Source organism: Sceloporus undulatus, chromosome 6 (assembly GCF_019175285.1).
Source record: "Sceloporus undulatus isolate JIND9_A2432 ecotype Alabama chromosome 6, SceUnd_v1.1, whole genome shotgun sequence".
Classification (NCBI taxonomy): Eukaryota; Metazoa; Chordata; class Lepidosauria; order Squamata; family Phrynosomatidae; genus Sceloporus; species Sceloporus undulatus.
The window spans coordinates 55783152-55798639 of NC_056527.1; the positions used below are offsets into that span (position 1 = coordinate 55783152).

General features: G+C 37.4%; 1 protein-coding gene across 2 annotated transcripts in view; it reads right to left on the reverse strand.

Moving 5' to 3' along the window:
* LARS2 (leucyl-tRNA synthetase 2, mitochondrial) overlaps positions 1-15488 on the reverse strand; it is a 66658-nt gene that overhangs the window by 47091 nt on the left and 4079 nt on the right. For both annotated transcript variants that reach the window (XM_042474848.1, XM_042474847.1), the window contains exons 3-7: positions 13097-13225; positions 6443-6534; positions 5702-5762; positions 5046-5135; positions 1886-2029 (exon numbers count right to left, since the gene is read on the reverse strand). In XM_042474848.1, coding sequence (XP_042330782.1) covers positions 1886-2029; positions 5046-5135; positions 5702-5762; positions 6443-6534; positions 13097-13225 — 516 coding nt within the window. The remainder of the gene's footprint in view (positions 1-1885; positions 2030-5045; positions 5136-5701; positions 5763-6442; positions 6535-13096; positions 13226-15488) is intronic.

Below are 15488 nucleotides of genomic sequence, written 5' to 3' on the forward strand. Positions count from 1 at the left end.
AAAACCCCACTGGGTGAACTTGGGCAAGTCACACTCTCTCAACTTCAGAGGATGGCAATGGCAAACCCCTGATGAAGAAACTTGCCACCATAAGTCAAAAATTATTTAGAGGCATACAACAGTAACACTTGTAAGAATGTGTAAAGCTAGAAAGCAAATATAAAACACAAGCAGCATCAATATTGATAAATGGGCCTAAAACTAAGTATGGAATTTCATAATGAAAGATGAAGTTATACAACTGTACAAAGTCCATTCCAACATCCTTGTGAATAGGACAAAAAAGTAAAATGTACTTCAAGAGTTGTGCACCAGTATTCCAAGAGAGTGGAGTCATTCAGCAGATCTTCACCAGTGAACTTGATGAGAATGAGGTTTTCGAAAACAGTTTTGTGGACCCGGGCTAGATCTGACCCACTACATCAGAACAGATTTTTGGGTGATTAAGGCTGCATCCACATTGCAGAAAAAATCCAGGCTGACACCACTTTAACTGCCATGGCTCAATGTTACAGAATTCTGGGAACTGTAGTTTTGTGAGACATTTAGCCTTCTCTGTCAGAGAGCTCTGATGCCACAACAAACTACAATTCCCAGGATTCCCTAGCTAGGGCAGCTAAAGTAGAATCAACCTGGATTATTTCTGCAATGTGGGTGCAGCCCACGTTGAGCCACTGGCACATAATGGACCTAATAGGGTTTTCACAGTACAGAAAAGCATCTATTCTTCTGTATCTACACATCTGTTAGCTGACTGGAAGCCAGAAACCCTTCACAGCTGATGAATCCTTAAGCAATGTATCTTACCCATATTCTTACAGTTAATACAGGTTTTCTAGGCTGATGCATGCTTTCCCCTATTTCACCCCAAATTATGGGCATTTGCCTGAAGCGTAAATACCAAAGGGCTATAAAAAGGAATTCATATTGAGAAGGTATGGCCTGTATCTCTTCTACCTCTAGAAATTATGAGAATGGGAAAAGTAAAGAGGTGAAGTAAAAAAATATATGTAAAACCTTTCCTGGCCGGGTGAAATACTCTCACAAGAAAGCATATACTTTGTTCATCCCTATATTGGCAGGAATGCTCTGCCAGGAGGTAAAGTGAGGCCTAATTCTAGCAAGTACAAAATTACGCTTTTCCATACTACTGGGCAACTGTCCAGTGACTGTTTGAGATCCTGGCAATTATTCCAAATCCCCCCCACCCTGCAGTGTGGTAACAAGATCTGTACTAACATTGACCCACGGATAAGTCGACTCTGGTTTTTGGGGTCAATTTTTGACTAACATTTCTAGACTTATAGCTACAATAACCATGACTCATAGAAAAGGGGGTATCAGAAAATGTTCTCTCTCACTCAATAATGAATATAAGAAATGAAGACTCCCATCACATGTACACTGGCATGGAGGGTTTGCATGAGGATTTGGGGGATCTTAATCTTTCATTTCACACTATGTCTGAAGACACTCCCGAGACAAACAGTCTGCACATACTGTCCCAATTCACTACATGGGGGAAAAAATGAATAAAAGCAAATACTGCTTCAGAGAAATAGTTCTCAAAAACGTTCATTTACTACACTACACATTTTCTGTCTGAACAAATATAATGACAATTGGGGAAAGGCTGATTATACTAGAAGTTATGCTAGCCTGGCCTGCCAGTTTAACACATCTAGACCAGGAGACACTCTTCAAGGGTGAAACTGTGCAAATCTAAATGTTCACTAAGAACATAATGATGCAGCTCTGCCAGTTTTTGTGCCAGCACAGCTATAATGACAAAATACTGCTCTTATACTAAGTGACCTGAAAGAGAAAATAATTCTTCATACACATCAGTTGTTGGATAATGACCCAAAATCATTTTTACTCTCACCTTTGCATAGGCAGATGTTTTAATGAACCACTGTTTGAGGTACTTCTTTTCCACTTTTGCTCCTGAACGCCATGAACAGCCATTTTCATCTACCTGTTCATTTGCAAGAACAGTCTGGTCCACGGGGTCCCAATTAACCATTGCCTAAATGATGTCACAAATCAAAGAAGAGGAAATGCTGGTATTAGTAAGCAAATCACCAAAATGTGCAGCCAACATTTCAGATGGATGCCTGGCACCTTTTCTGCAGGCTCTCAAAGCATATGCCAATCTGAAAAAACACATGGCAATTAGAGACACAACCCATAATTTCTTTTACAGGAGGTACATATGTCAGGATTTATTTATTTTTAAACTTACTTAAAATGACATGCAGCATTAAAAAGCTTACATAAAATGACATGCAGGACAAATGTTGAACTGCACTCTAATGAACCTTAAAGGAGGTTAGAGAAATCTGGGCTAATACTGAAAGTGATAAATGATTTCCAATGTATGCATCCAGTGGAATTTCTCAGGTTCTCCTCCCCACTTTGGAATGATAGATCCCCACAAAAGATCAAGCTGCTTTTTAACTGTTCCTCAGTTTAGAATATGGTTTGTTGTGTGGCACGTGAAGCCAGCCATTTGAAAAAGCAAAGAGCAAAACCTCTTTGGAGGTTTGAAACTAACTGCATGATGCTTCAGATCCTGATTTTGGACTTCTTTGCCAGAGCATTACTAGCCCAGGTCTTTGCTGATGCTTCTGGATGAAATGGAACTGCACAAAAAGAAGCTGCAGCATTTGTAGTCCAAATGCTCTGCTACACAGAATAGTATACTGAATGGAAATACTATATTAAAAGGCAGTATTTTTCTTTTCCCATTCTTAGGATCAGGATATATATCTTATCACACAAGCTTGCAGACTTTTCTTTAGAAGAGAAGGTAAAAATGATTTGTTGGTTTGGGGGGTCTATGTTATCAACTCTGTCAGTGTAAGACCTGAGAGGTATATTTACTCTCATTGTTCAAGCCAGTCAAATTCAACACATTACCACTGCAAAACGGAATTTTTTTGCTCCTTTTACAATACATAGCCTTTTGCACATTGCCTGACGACTAACAGATAACACAATGGCACAAATTAAAACAACTATACATGAATATCGGGTAATAGAAATTTATCTCAGGAGGACTGAGCTATCTTTTTTGTTTCTCCTGTACAGACACAACATTTTTCTTATCTTTCACTATTAAAGGGAAATTAAAAGTCACACATATTATTAAAATCCTGTTTGTAGTCAATCCCTTCAGTACTGAAGAGTGCTTCGGCTTAGATATGAACATATATTCTACAGACATCAATTCCAAATATGTATATTTTCAGACACATGGTTAACTTATATGAACATATATGCCAAGCCCACATTCTTCTCCTATGTATTTCTCCCCTTACTTTTGCCCTCCCGTACCTTTCTTTTTCATATTCCCTTTCTGTATATTTATATTTCAGAAATCCTTCCTGTCCAAATATTTTAAAATACAGTGCTCTGCCTTGGATCAAACCCTTCATCTCAAGTGAAAACTTTGATTATACATATGGAGTCTGGTTCAATGGCATTTGCTTTCCACCATGTAGTTCCTTGCAGGGAGTGTTACAGCACTGTCAAATACAGTCTCTTCAAGAGGACAGCAAGAAACAAGAAATGTAGACTTAATATGTGATTGTTAATGTATGTAGAATCCTAAAACATGCTTTATTTCCCATATAGTGTATCGTACAGAAATTTTATAAAGTGTTAAAAGATAAAAGAGCACGATGAAGTAAGGCGCTAAAGCACTAGTCCTTTATATAGTGCTCCAAAGGTCCTTGGGGCCCCTATGGTGACTTTTCAGGAGGAAGGAAAGCAAGTAGGCCCTCACCCTAGATACTTAACTGCCTGAGGTGAAGGACAAAATGGCAGCATACCTGCATTCCACATAAAGAAGCTGACTGGACTGGCACAGATGATGATTCACCACATCTAAGAAATACAGACCAGCTACAAATTTTAACCCAAGAGGTGTAAGCACACATATCTTTGCCAGTGACTTGCTACCACCTTTCACCACTCAATATCTCCCATGTGAAACAACCACTACATTATCCTTAATGGAACAGTCAGCATCAAGGGGGAGAAAGGGGAGGTAAACTTTTCACCCCACTAAATTGAAGCAGAAATACTTTCACTCATAAATATGGGTCTATCTTGAAAGCAAAGTGCTGTCTTCTTTCAGCAGAAGATATACTGTATATACTCGTTTATAAGTCTAGAGATTTTAGTCAAAAACTGACCCAAAAAACCTGGGTCGACTTATACATGGGTCAATTTAAGTACTGTCCTTTAACTCTTATTTTAAAAAGGAACCATCTCCTGATCACCTCAGATCACCTAAAAGAAGCACCAACCCCCTTTACTCTCTCTTCCATGCAGCCTTTAAGGGGAGCACAAAAACTACTGCTCACTGGAATTTGCTAAGTTCTGTGGCACTGTTTTTTCTTTGCTTCAGGTTTACAACCTATGTTACATGCCCCTAAGTTTTACCCTTGACTTATCCATGGGCCATATCAAAATCCCTAATTTTGGCCCTGAAAGCTGCTCTCAACTTATACATGAAGTTGACCTATATTTGAGTATATATGGTAAGCATAAAATACAGTGGTGTTAAAATTATAACTTAGAAATCATGCTTAAAAACATACTGGAAGAGGCATTCTGTAACTTGCTATTAAAACAATGCAGAGCTAAAAGAAATAGTAATCATTAAAAAGGCCAGAGGAATAATCTGTCAAAAGCTGCTAGTAGTCTAATGAAACTGATTCTCTACATTCAATTCAATCAAGTTTCAGGCTTGATATTTGTACAGAAAATGCACCCATATAGTGTCTCAATAGGATCCTGACTATCTCATAGAAGCGTTTCCCTTTCTTGCACTGCCAAAATCCTGACTGCCAAAACTAACATCACTTCTCTCTCTCTCTCTCTCTCTCTCTCTCTCTCTCACACACACACACACACACACAGAGAGAGAGAGAGGAATATGGCCTATGATAAACCAGAAAGTTATCAAATTAATAACAATCACCCAAGGCTTTTAAGGGCACTTCCATGATCTGAAACAGCATAATTCAACTTACTTCATTTTGATAGACTAATCCAGCTTCATAAAGTTTAATAAAAAGATACTGTGTCCACTTATAGTAGTCTGGGAAACAAGTGGTTATTTCCTGAAAACAAAAAAGGGGAAAAACAAACAGTTCTAGTGTGAGGTCACGATAATACAAACCATTCACTCTGAAAGAAATAATGAATAGGGGCTTCCACATGTATTTTAACAAAATGAAACATTATGCACAAGTCTTCCTTCTTCAAACAATTCCCATTAGCTCAAGCCACTAGGGTGATGGGAACTATGGTCCAACACACGTGGAGAGCCCTGGGTTGCAGAAAGCTGGTTTAGATAATTTAGATTCTATAAATGCACTAATAACATATAAAATTTGTTGCTGTTAATTGCTGACAAGTGGACTTTGACTTATGGCAATTCTATGAATGAGAGACCTCCAAGATGCCCTATTATTAATGGTCCTACTCAGGACTTGAAAACTCAGGGCCACGGCTACCTTGACTTACTGTAGTTAATCCCCTTCTGTTGTGGTCTTCCTCTTTTCCTCCTGCTGTTGTCTTATAATATATCCAATGTATAATAGTCTCAGTTTAGTCATTTTGCTTTCTAATGAAAGCTTGATTTAAAATATATTTGAAATATGTCACCATGTTTTAAAACCCTTACCCGATCCCAGCTAAAAGAGAGACCTAAGGCATCAAGCTGGTCCTGCATGTGTTGAATGTTACTGTAAGACAAAATAAAAGCCATTACTGTATTTCAGGGGCAGCTGCCACGACAAATGAGGCTGCACTTTAAACTCCCCCCAATTAAACCCCTCCAGCTTTAAGATCGGCAGAGCAAGGATAGCTCTTCCCATCCATGTCACAGCTCTAGCCATCATTCCTTTTGCCACAATGCTTTGAAAGACAACTTTCTTTCTAAATGTGCCAGAATGGACCAGTGGAAAAGTGACCTGCAAACTCTCTCTCCCACACACACACATCTGGAGTAGCTAACCCCAGATATTAGAAAGGTTGTTCTTTCAGTTGACAATTCCTTCAAACTGACCCAGATGGAGGGAGGATTTTTGCAGTTGTAATCTAAAAAAAATAACTTTTCCAAGTAGTGGAGTTAATTTTTGGCCTAATGTACTGCAGGGTCACTTCCATTCTTCCCCAATATAGGAGAAAAAAATCCAGTAGTTCACACTGAGCCAGGAAAACACAATCCTAATATTTGGCAACATATTCCGTGACAGACAAACTCTAAGGATAGATATGTTGTTCAAAATCTATGTACAGTATAAGACTTTTTCTATGAAGTGGAGAGTAAATGAATCTGTAAAGGAACAAAAACAGCAATCAAAGCATGACATCTCCTCCTTTAGCACTGTTGGGTTTGTCAAGTAACTAGAAAAACAAACACCTTTCTGTCCAGTTTGCTGGATGCAATCCATGTTCAATTGCTGCATTCTCTGCAGGTAATCCAAACGCATCCCATCCCATTGGATTTATCACCTGCAACAAAAGTAAGAAATGTCATCCTTTGTCATTTTCCTGAGTAGATTTAGTAACACCTCCAGGGCTCAAAATAATGAAGCGCCTTTCCAAATTCAGCATTTTTGCTCTTTCACTGAATCAGCCAAACTGTGCCTGTCACAAACAATTTAGCTTTAAGCACAACGTATGCCATATTTTTTGTCTTGCTTGAGAATAGGAAGGGCTCCAATAGCCCCTTATGCAGCACACATACAAAACTGGAATCCCTCCCCTGAAGTTCTCATCAGCAAAGATCCTGCCGAGATTTTTTGTTACGATGGCTATAAAGGTTTAAACTGAGAGGATAATTTGATCAGTTGGCCTCCCAATTCAAGGCTCTTCTTGACAATGATTCAAGTAATGATCAGGAAAGCAGCAACTCTTTCAAACATGGGACATCTGCTTGTGTAACACTGAAATCCAACACAAAGGAGCCAATCTCCCTTTCCCCTGCAGCCTCAGTACCTCAAAAACATGCTCTAGAAGAGTGGGAACTAGTGATCAAGAGATTCCAAGGTCTACAGGCAGACAGGAAAGGGGGAAAAAAGCAATGTGCTCTGAGTGCTCTGAGTCGGCATCACTTTAGATTTAGCCCTATGTAGAGACTTGCTTTTTTACTGTTGTTGTTTTTGTATGTACTTCTTAATCACCTTTCACATCCTCAGTTTTCTCAAGGTGGCTTACAATATTAAACATACAATTCAGTATCACTATAAGATGACCATAAATCAGTTTGATACAAATTTAAGAGTAAACCAGTTAAAACAAACGAAATCTAAAACTTAAATAAAAGAAATCCAAAATTTAACCAAAATATAGGCTTATAATACAAAGCAATACTCCCAGTAAAAACATTTCAGTTTAAAGTTAAAGAAAACAAATATGTTTTAATATCTCTTTTTAAAACAGAAGCAGGTAAGAGTCATGAGTATATTTTTTCCTCTCTGTATTGATTTTATGCTCAGTGATCTCATACAACATACATAAACTAGGTTTGGGGGAGGAGGGTTGAAATGTATGTGGTGTAAAAATGGAAATATTTAGTAATGAATTATTTGGGAATGAGGGAAAAAAGTCATGAGTGCATGCGAAGAGAGAACTACACAAGGCAATGTCAGTAAATGAGAAAGCCCTCTCTATAGAGTATCCACATCACAGATTCTGTAATAATGATCAAATCTAAAAAGGTGGAGGTGGTTCTTCAAATAACTTGGAATAAATTATTTAAGGTTTTAATGGCCAATGCCAGCCTATAAACCATCAGAAAACACTTCATGTGGTGCGCCACTGACCTAATACCATATATCAATCTAGTCCCAACTGGCTGTGTCTTGATTGTTTAGAAACCACAGCAGATAGCAAGGGCCCACTGTACTTCTCATCCACCCCTAATAGAGCTTCATCTGTCATCCAATGAACCTTCTCATTCTTTTTGGCTGCAGATAGTGTCTTCCGTGACAATGTCCCTGATCTTAGTCCTGTATTCTGTAGCTGCTGATCAATTAGGCTAAGTCATGCAATCAATCTCTCCCCCCCCCCCCCGGTCTTTAAATTCTCTAAGCTGCATTTTGGCATGTTGATTTAGTGTTCTTTAGCTTTACTCTTCTTTTTGGTATTAAACAGCACAATCTGCTCCTGGTCTTGTTTTTGCAAAAAGAATGGAGATTCTCCATCTTCTGTTTCCATCTTATAATGTATATAGTGAGAGCTTTAGCTCTCAGAAAGAAGAAGACAGTGAATTTAGGTCAAAGACTATGCTCTTGGGACGAGGAGAATCAAACCACCATAACCCACATTGGGGTAGGAGGGCCTGGTTATTCATGACCCAGATACTAATTGTGCCTCCAGACTGACCAGACCCAGAAAGCCACTTGCAATTTGTAAATAGCTTCACCTATATCATTCCAAATATTAGCCACTGAAGCATCTTATAATGAAGACTGCACAAATAAAATCATTATCCTGCACACCAATGGCAGATGTTCCAAACGTTCAAACACAAAGATGTCTGCTTGACCTAAAGATAAATTCTGGTGCAAAAGCAGAATCTTAGAAGAAACATATTTGTTGCTGGATGTCTGAAAGACTGAGGCTATAATCCCACAAAAGCTTACCTAGGGGTCTGACTGAATTCAGTAGAACCTTCTTCAGGTAAATATGCACAGAATCATGCTGTAGGTTAGTTAACATTTCCTGTTTTTCATTTTGTTGGCTTAATTCTTAAAAGTGCTGCCATTTATCTCACTTCACAAGCCAAGAATTTAGGTGTCATCTTTGACCCCTTTTTAATGCAGATTTAAATGTTGAATTTTGTTATTATCAACTTCTTGATATTTAAAATATTTCCACAGTAAGTTGTCTCTCTGAAGATATAACTTTAAACTGATAGATTTGAGTATTAATATCTATAATTACATATCATTCCATGTATCTACATTTCACACCACAATTCATCTCTGCTTTCCTACCCTTCAATATCCAGTTTCTTCTCTTCTTTCTTTGCATTTGCTTTTCTTTCTCTGGTGTGTTCATTTTAAAATCTTATTTTTAAATCCTTTTCTTCCGCTGCTCTCCACTCACTTTACTTAATTACTTTTCATACTCCACCTTGTGTTCCTTTGGTACTAGCATTGTAGACATAAAACTGACCCTGTTGAGTCAAGCCTCTGTCCATTATTTTCCAGCTCATTGTCTCCAGAAATTTGTTAAGTCTCACCTTCAATTCAAAGCTCAAATTCAAATCTGTTGTGCTTATCATACTGGACAAACTGCCATACCAATTAAATGAGGTATTTTATTATAGTTTTTTCCTTTGCCCAGTGTTTTCCTTTCCCTTAAAGGTAAAGGTAAAGATAAAGGTAGTCCCTTGACATGAATGTCTAGTCGTAACTGAATGCAGGGGTGGTGCTCATCTCCGTTACTAAACCAAAGAGCCAGCATTGTCTAAAGACTGCTCTGATGGTCATGTGGCCAATATGACTGCACCGAATGCAGTTACCTTCCCACTGAAGTGATGCCTATTTATCTACTTGTATTCGCATGCTTTCAAACTGCTAGGTTGTGAGTGGGGTTTAATTGTTGGGGTTACATTGTTATTTCTTTTATTCTATGTTTTACATTGTATTTTCTTTTACCCTTTTAATCAATATTATCATCATGAGCTAAAGTGAAGCAATAGCACTGCCCCAAAAATGCCCAGTACAAAGACAGAAAACAGCTCTTCCCTCTGCTAGAACTGGCCTGTATTTAATTGTTTTGTCTACAAGTAAACATTTATCTAAAAAGAAATATACATTAATATCTGGAACAGATGTATTTAGCTGGTACTGTAGGGATGAATGTATTGTACAATACACGTAAGTAAAAGAATTCACTTTAAGTCCACTATCAAATATCCATAGATTATTTGCAGAAGCAGATGTATTTATCTGTTACCATGGAGACTAATGTAGCTTTCAAATATGTTAGGGAGAAGCATTGTTGCATGTTCATTGTATCTTCACTCTAGGCTGCAAATAGATTTTAAAGGTGCTAAAAATGTACTTTAATGAAATTGTGATAGGTCAGTATTCAAGGAAACATGTTATTCAAAGAGAATGACATCCAAAGAGACAGATTGCAGTCAAGACCAGAGAAGGGTTAAAATTGCAAATGGTGATGCTACAATCTTTTTTAAAAACAAAACAAAATAAAAAACTCTGGCAAACCTATAGAAACAATTCTTCACAGAAGCAAGGAAGAAGAATTAAACCACAGAAGACAGCACAGGGATACTCCCACCAGTTCCTTAAGTTTCTGAATCACTATTCTTTGCCATGGGAACTCAACAGCATCATCTGATAACACAGACTTGAAAGAAAATTTACTGTCTCATCGCTGAAAGATTTCACTTGAACAGTTAGATGGAATTGATTCAAAAAACTAAAAAGTTCCCTCTACTCACTGGTCAACAAACAGAATATTTTTTTAAAATATTAAAAATGGCATATTCTGTTGTTCAAGAGAAAAGGAGTGAATAATATGCCACATGTAGCCAATTTTTAAGATGAAATCATATTTCCCCTTCCTTCAGCTTTTGCACATGAAAAAAAGAAAATAGATTAAATATTAAATACATTAGTAAATTTAAAAATAGATAAATTACTGATTAACCAGCTACTGTTAAAATCCTATGCACATTTACCCAGAAGTAAACTTCATTTAACACAGTGGGATTTATTTGAACATAAAAATAATCAGGATTATGCTGTAAAATTTCTTTAACCAGATAACAACACTGATTTGCATGTGTAGACTGACTTATTTATTATTACACTTTTCCACTCTTTTCCCACTCTTTTTCCAGGACTGGGACTTGAACCTGTCTGCTTGCTATGAGAACACCACTACATATATATTTAACTGCTTACCTGTAATGACTCTATTTAAGGATTGATCAATCACCATTAAACTCTTTCCAACCAAGGTGCTTCCCTTTTTGGTTCTCACTTTTCTTTCTCTATTCACCTTCCAGTATCCCCTTTGCCCTCCCCAAATCTCTATTTCTACAATCTCTTTCTTTCTTTCTTTCTTTCTTTCTTTTATCCCATCTCTCCTTCTGTTTCCCACTTCTCTCCCCATTTTCTACCACACCCTTCTCTACATTTCTATCAACTTCCCACTCTCAATCTCCTGTCTAAGCTTCTGCCACTCTTCCCCCACCTCTTCTTCTGCCATGTTCAACGTTTTCATCTCTTCTTCTGAAATTCCTTTTTTAAACCTCTTCTTCTATCACCATCCTTTCTCTTTCCATCTCTTGTCCCTCCACATCTCTCTTCCTTCATCTACTATATTCCTTTCTCTCAGTTTCTCCTTCTGCTATTATTTTCTTTCTCTCTCCATCCCACATCATTTCTCATTCTACCACCTCTTTCTCTTCCCCATTGTCTATCCTTTTCTTTCTTTCTTTCTTTCACCCAATATGGGACCCAAGACAGTTCATAGTAGGCTCCTCCTTTGGCAACCTCCTGTCTGTCTGTCTGTCCATCTCGCTACCACAAAGGTAGCAATTGCCAGGATTTTGGAGGCCACACTGATCTGCTGCAAGATCTCAGAGAATTTCTCTCTCTCTCTCGTTTTTATTAATAACTAAAAACACTCCCTCCCCTCACAATTTTGCCATGTTTCTGGCTGTCAATGGGTTCTTTTAAGTTCAGGAGAGGCACTTATTTAATTATGAAGAGAAGCAGAAATTGATTTGCTGTGTGGTAAAACACCATCTTTTAATTTAAGCCATTTTAATGTTCTGTTACAAATTCTCTTCTGGTCTAAATACAAAGAGCAACATCCCTGTAATGCATCGTGACTCAAAGTCCAGTCCTTGATCAGCATGGGAAGCTTGGTGTCCCATCATGAGTGGAATGTTAAGCCTTGCCAGTCATTTCTGACATCCATCTCTTTCAACAGAAACACATGCACACACCAGCAAAGAACAGAACACCCAAATACACATTTTAAAATGATATGGCAGGGGGGGGAAACTAGTCTTGACAGTCTGTAAAAATGTCCCCAAATTGCACTTGGGTAAGCATTCCAAACGTGATTTTATGAGTTTATAAGAGCCAATTTTGTGTAGTGTTTTGAGTGTTGGACTCTGGGATATCAGGGTTCAAATCCCTGCTCAGTAATGCAAATCTACTAGAGGAAGTCTCTCTCAGCCTCAGAGGAAGGCAAGGGCAAACCTCCTCTGAACAAATGCTGCCAAGAAAGCCCTACAATCAGTTTGCAATAACCTGGAGTCAACATGAAGGCATTTAAAGGCAACAACGCAAAAATTATACAAAGAAAAAGTCTAGTACAGAAATACATATACAGAAAGATAGTCACAGAAAGATATGCACAGAATAGGGTATGAGAACAGGGGAAAGAGAAAGCCAGAAAAACACAGCAGTAATGGCAGTTATGCTACTAGATTTTTCAATGATTATTTATTCTACTTTGCAGTAGTTATTTGATATAAGGTATTCTGTATAAGACTGGACAACCTGTTAGCTCATCTTAATAGGAATTCTAAATAGATTTTTTCTTTTTTAAATAGCAATTTCCCCACTTCCTCTGAGTGTAAAACTGCATTGATTCCACAGAATGACAAATGCATGAGAAATTGAAACGAATACCTTTTGCTGGGCCAGCAGCTACTTGCAAATCATTGTAAGCTTGCAAAATGCATAGAGTTTTAATCAGGTATAAGTATTCAGAGGAAAAAAAAACAGTGTGTGTGTCACACATCCAGGTTGGCAGATGTTAAATGAATATACTATCCTTTGCAGAAATGTAATGGGCCAGTGTAAAGAACAGACAAAAGGAACAAATTTTTGGAAAGATTAATATATTTAGTAACTCACAATAAGTCCATTCATTTCTTTATAATATTATAATCTTTCAATTTATTATTGTTACCTCTGCTTTGATTTGCTCTTGAATAAGTTTTGCCACTAAAACAACAAGTAGCATGAATTTTTCTTTTACCCTAAGACTTATCTAAGCTAGCGTCAATAAGTACCTGCAATCCTCTCATTTTCTGAAACCGTGCGATTGTATCACTGATGGTGTAGACTCGAACGTGACCCATGTGAAGTTTTCCAGAAGGGTATGGAAACATTGACAGAACATAAAACTTTGGTCTTGATTTCTAGTCAAAAACAGACAAAGAAAAAAAAGCACACATTATTTTTGCTTTCTGTTTATACTGCTTGTCTCAAAAGCAGGGCTGAATCAGCCAGTAATGGTAAGGATGAATTTTAATAACTGAGTTAGATATTTACTTATACATAAAAAAGATTAAGGGTACTTTTGTTCTGGTACGAGGACATGACAAAGAAATTGTTAACTATGACCTTCCTTTCAGATAATAATAGATAGTTTCTGTTTAATGATAAGTTCTCACATTTTCCTTAATACCTCAAAGGGTACAGACAGTGACAATTTAGTACTGTGTGTTCAAACTAAAAACCCTTGAACACTCTGAGCACTTCTGATGTGTGGGACTACAATGCCTTTCAACGCACGACATGGTCATGATTCTGTCGATATTGGAATTTTTAACACAGTACAAACACAGAGTACTCTACTGAGGAAGGCTAATCTAATCTTCTGTAATATATATGAAAAGTCAACTAAAACTCTTTTAAATTAGCTCTGTCCTGAGACTGTTATTTGTATAACTAATACCACTGTGCGAGCCTCTTAGCATTATTCTGTGAAACATTTATCAAGATGAACAAGCAGTTTCAAACATACTAGGATACACATTTCATAAAAAAAAAATCTAAGTCCTAATGTAGTCACATGGTTCTTTGGCCCTACATCCTTTCTTTTCATTTGTTCCATTTGAACCCAGGATCAATGCAAGAATAAACTTGTTCTCTCCCCAGGCATGCAATCACACAATGTTCTTCTAAAAAGGCCAAATTCAGAAGTAGATGTATGGGGAACATTTGAAAGGTAACCATTTGGGAAAATTTCCAATTTGCACCCAGTATGAAAAGTGGTGGTAGCATTTGTCAGTTTATTTTCAAATCTAATATTAAAAAACAAGTTGGTTAATATCTTCCCTAACTATCAATTAGCTCAACAAATCTTTTCTCAAACCTCCCACTCCAGATTCACCTTAAAACTCCAAGTCCTTTTAACCTGCCCATTGCAATGAAAGAATTCAGCTTGGGTCTTTTTTAGAAAAAGGCATCCATCCATAATCATAATTATGTTTATTAATCATAATTATCTTCACCAACTGTAAGTTTGTTCCAAAACACACTGCAGAAATAATCCAGTTTGAGACTGCTTTAACTGCCCTGGCTCAGTGTTAGGGAATCCTGGGAATTGTAAAGGAGCTAAAGGAGTCTCAAACTGGATTATTTCTGCAGTGTGTTTTGGACCTAAGTAGCCTGCTTTTCCAGGTAGGGATTTTGCCCCTTTTACAAAGCATGAAAAGCAAAAATTTAGAAAATGAACTTTTTCCAGCACACAAATGAAATGATAGAAGAGTTTCACAAGCTGAATTTCTACTTGCCACGCAGCTAACTAGCTATTAAAGAAACAACCATCCTGGTGGGAGAAAAAGATGGCAATGCTAGGTTAGTACTTCTGTGTTTTGATTTTTCTTCCTGGTCTCCAGAAAAACGTTTACTCTCCATGATATCAAGTCCATGAAATCAACACAAATATGTCCCAGTTAATATATAAGTTAACTTTCAGTGAACACCGGCCTAGGATGTCACTCAGATTCTGCATGACTGCAGAGGGCCAGAATAGTGTAGAGGTTCAGTGCTGTATTTGTACTGACAAGATTTGTGTTCAAATCCCTACCAAAACAGGAATCTCACTGGGTGACTAATTCTCAGCCCAGCATGCTTCATAGAGAAATAACCTACCTTCACTTTTATCATTCTGAGCAACTAGAAGGAAGGGGAGCATACAAATGTCAAATAACAACCTTTAAATGTTCTCTGCTTTGTTGTTAACAGCCAACTGAGAACTGGGAATGCCTGGTAAAAGCATATGCATGTGGAGCAATGATGTTTCTGAATGAAATTGGTGTGTTGCATACATTTAAGAGAAAGAAATCAAAATAATCGTGGATATCTAATTCTTAGTAGGTAGCAAATGACCCTCAAAATTTGGATTACAATCCCCAGGAGCTGCAGAATGCAAGAATATGTTCTGAAGTCTTGAGTGGTATATATCAATTATTTCAGATTAGTGATCAAACAGGATGAGCTGAGGATTTTAAAAGATAGTGAGTGGCAACTTATATGGGAAGGATGAGATAGAAGATGAAAAGGTATACCCCAAAAGGCTGAAATGAAAATACATGGTGAGAGGATTCTAATGGGCAGATACAATTTCATGAAGACAGTAAAATACACAACCATTAATCAATGTTTTCTTATACA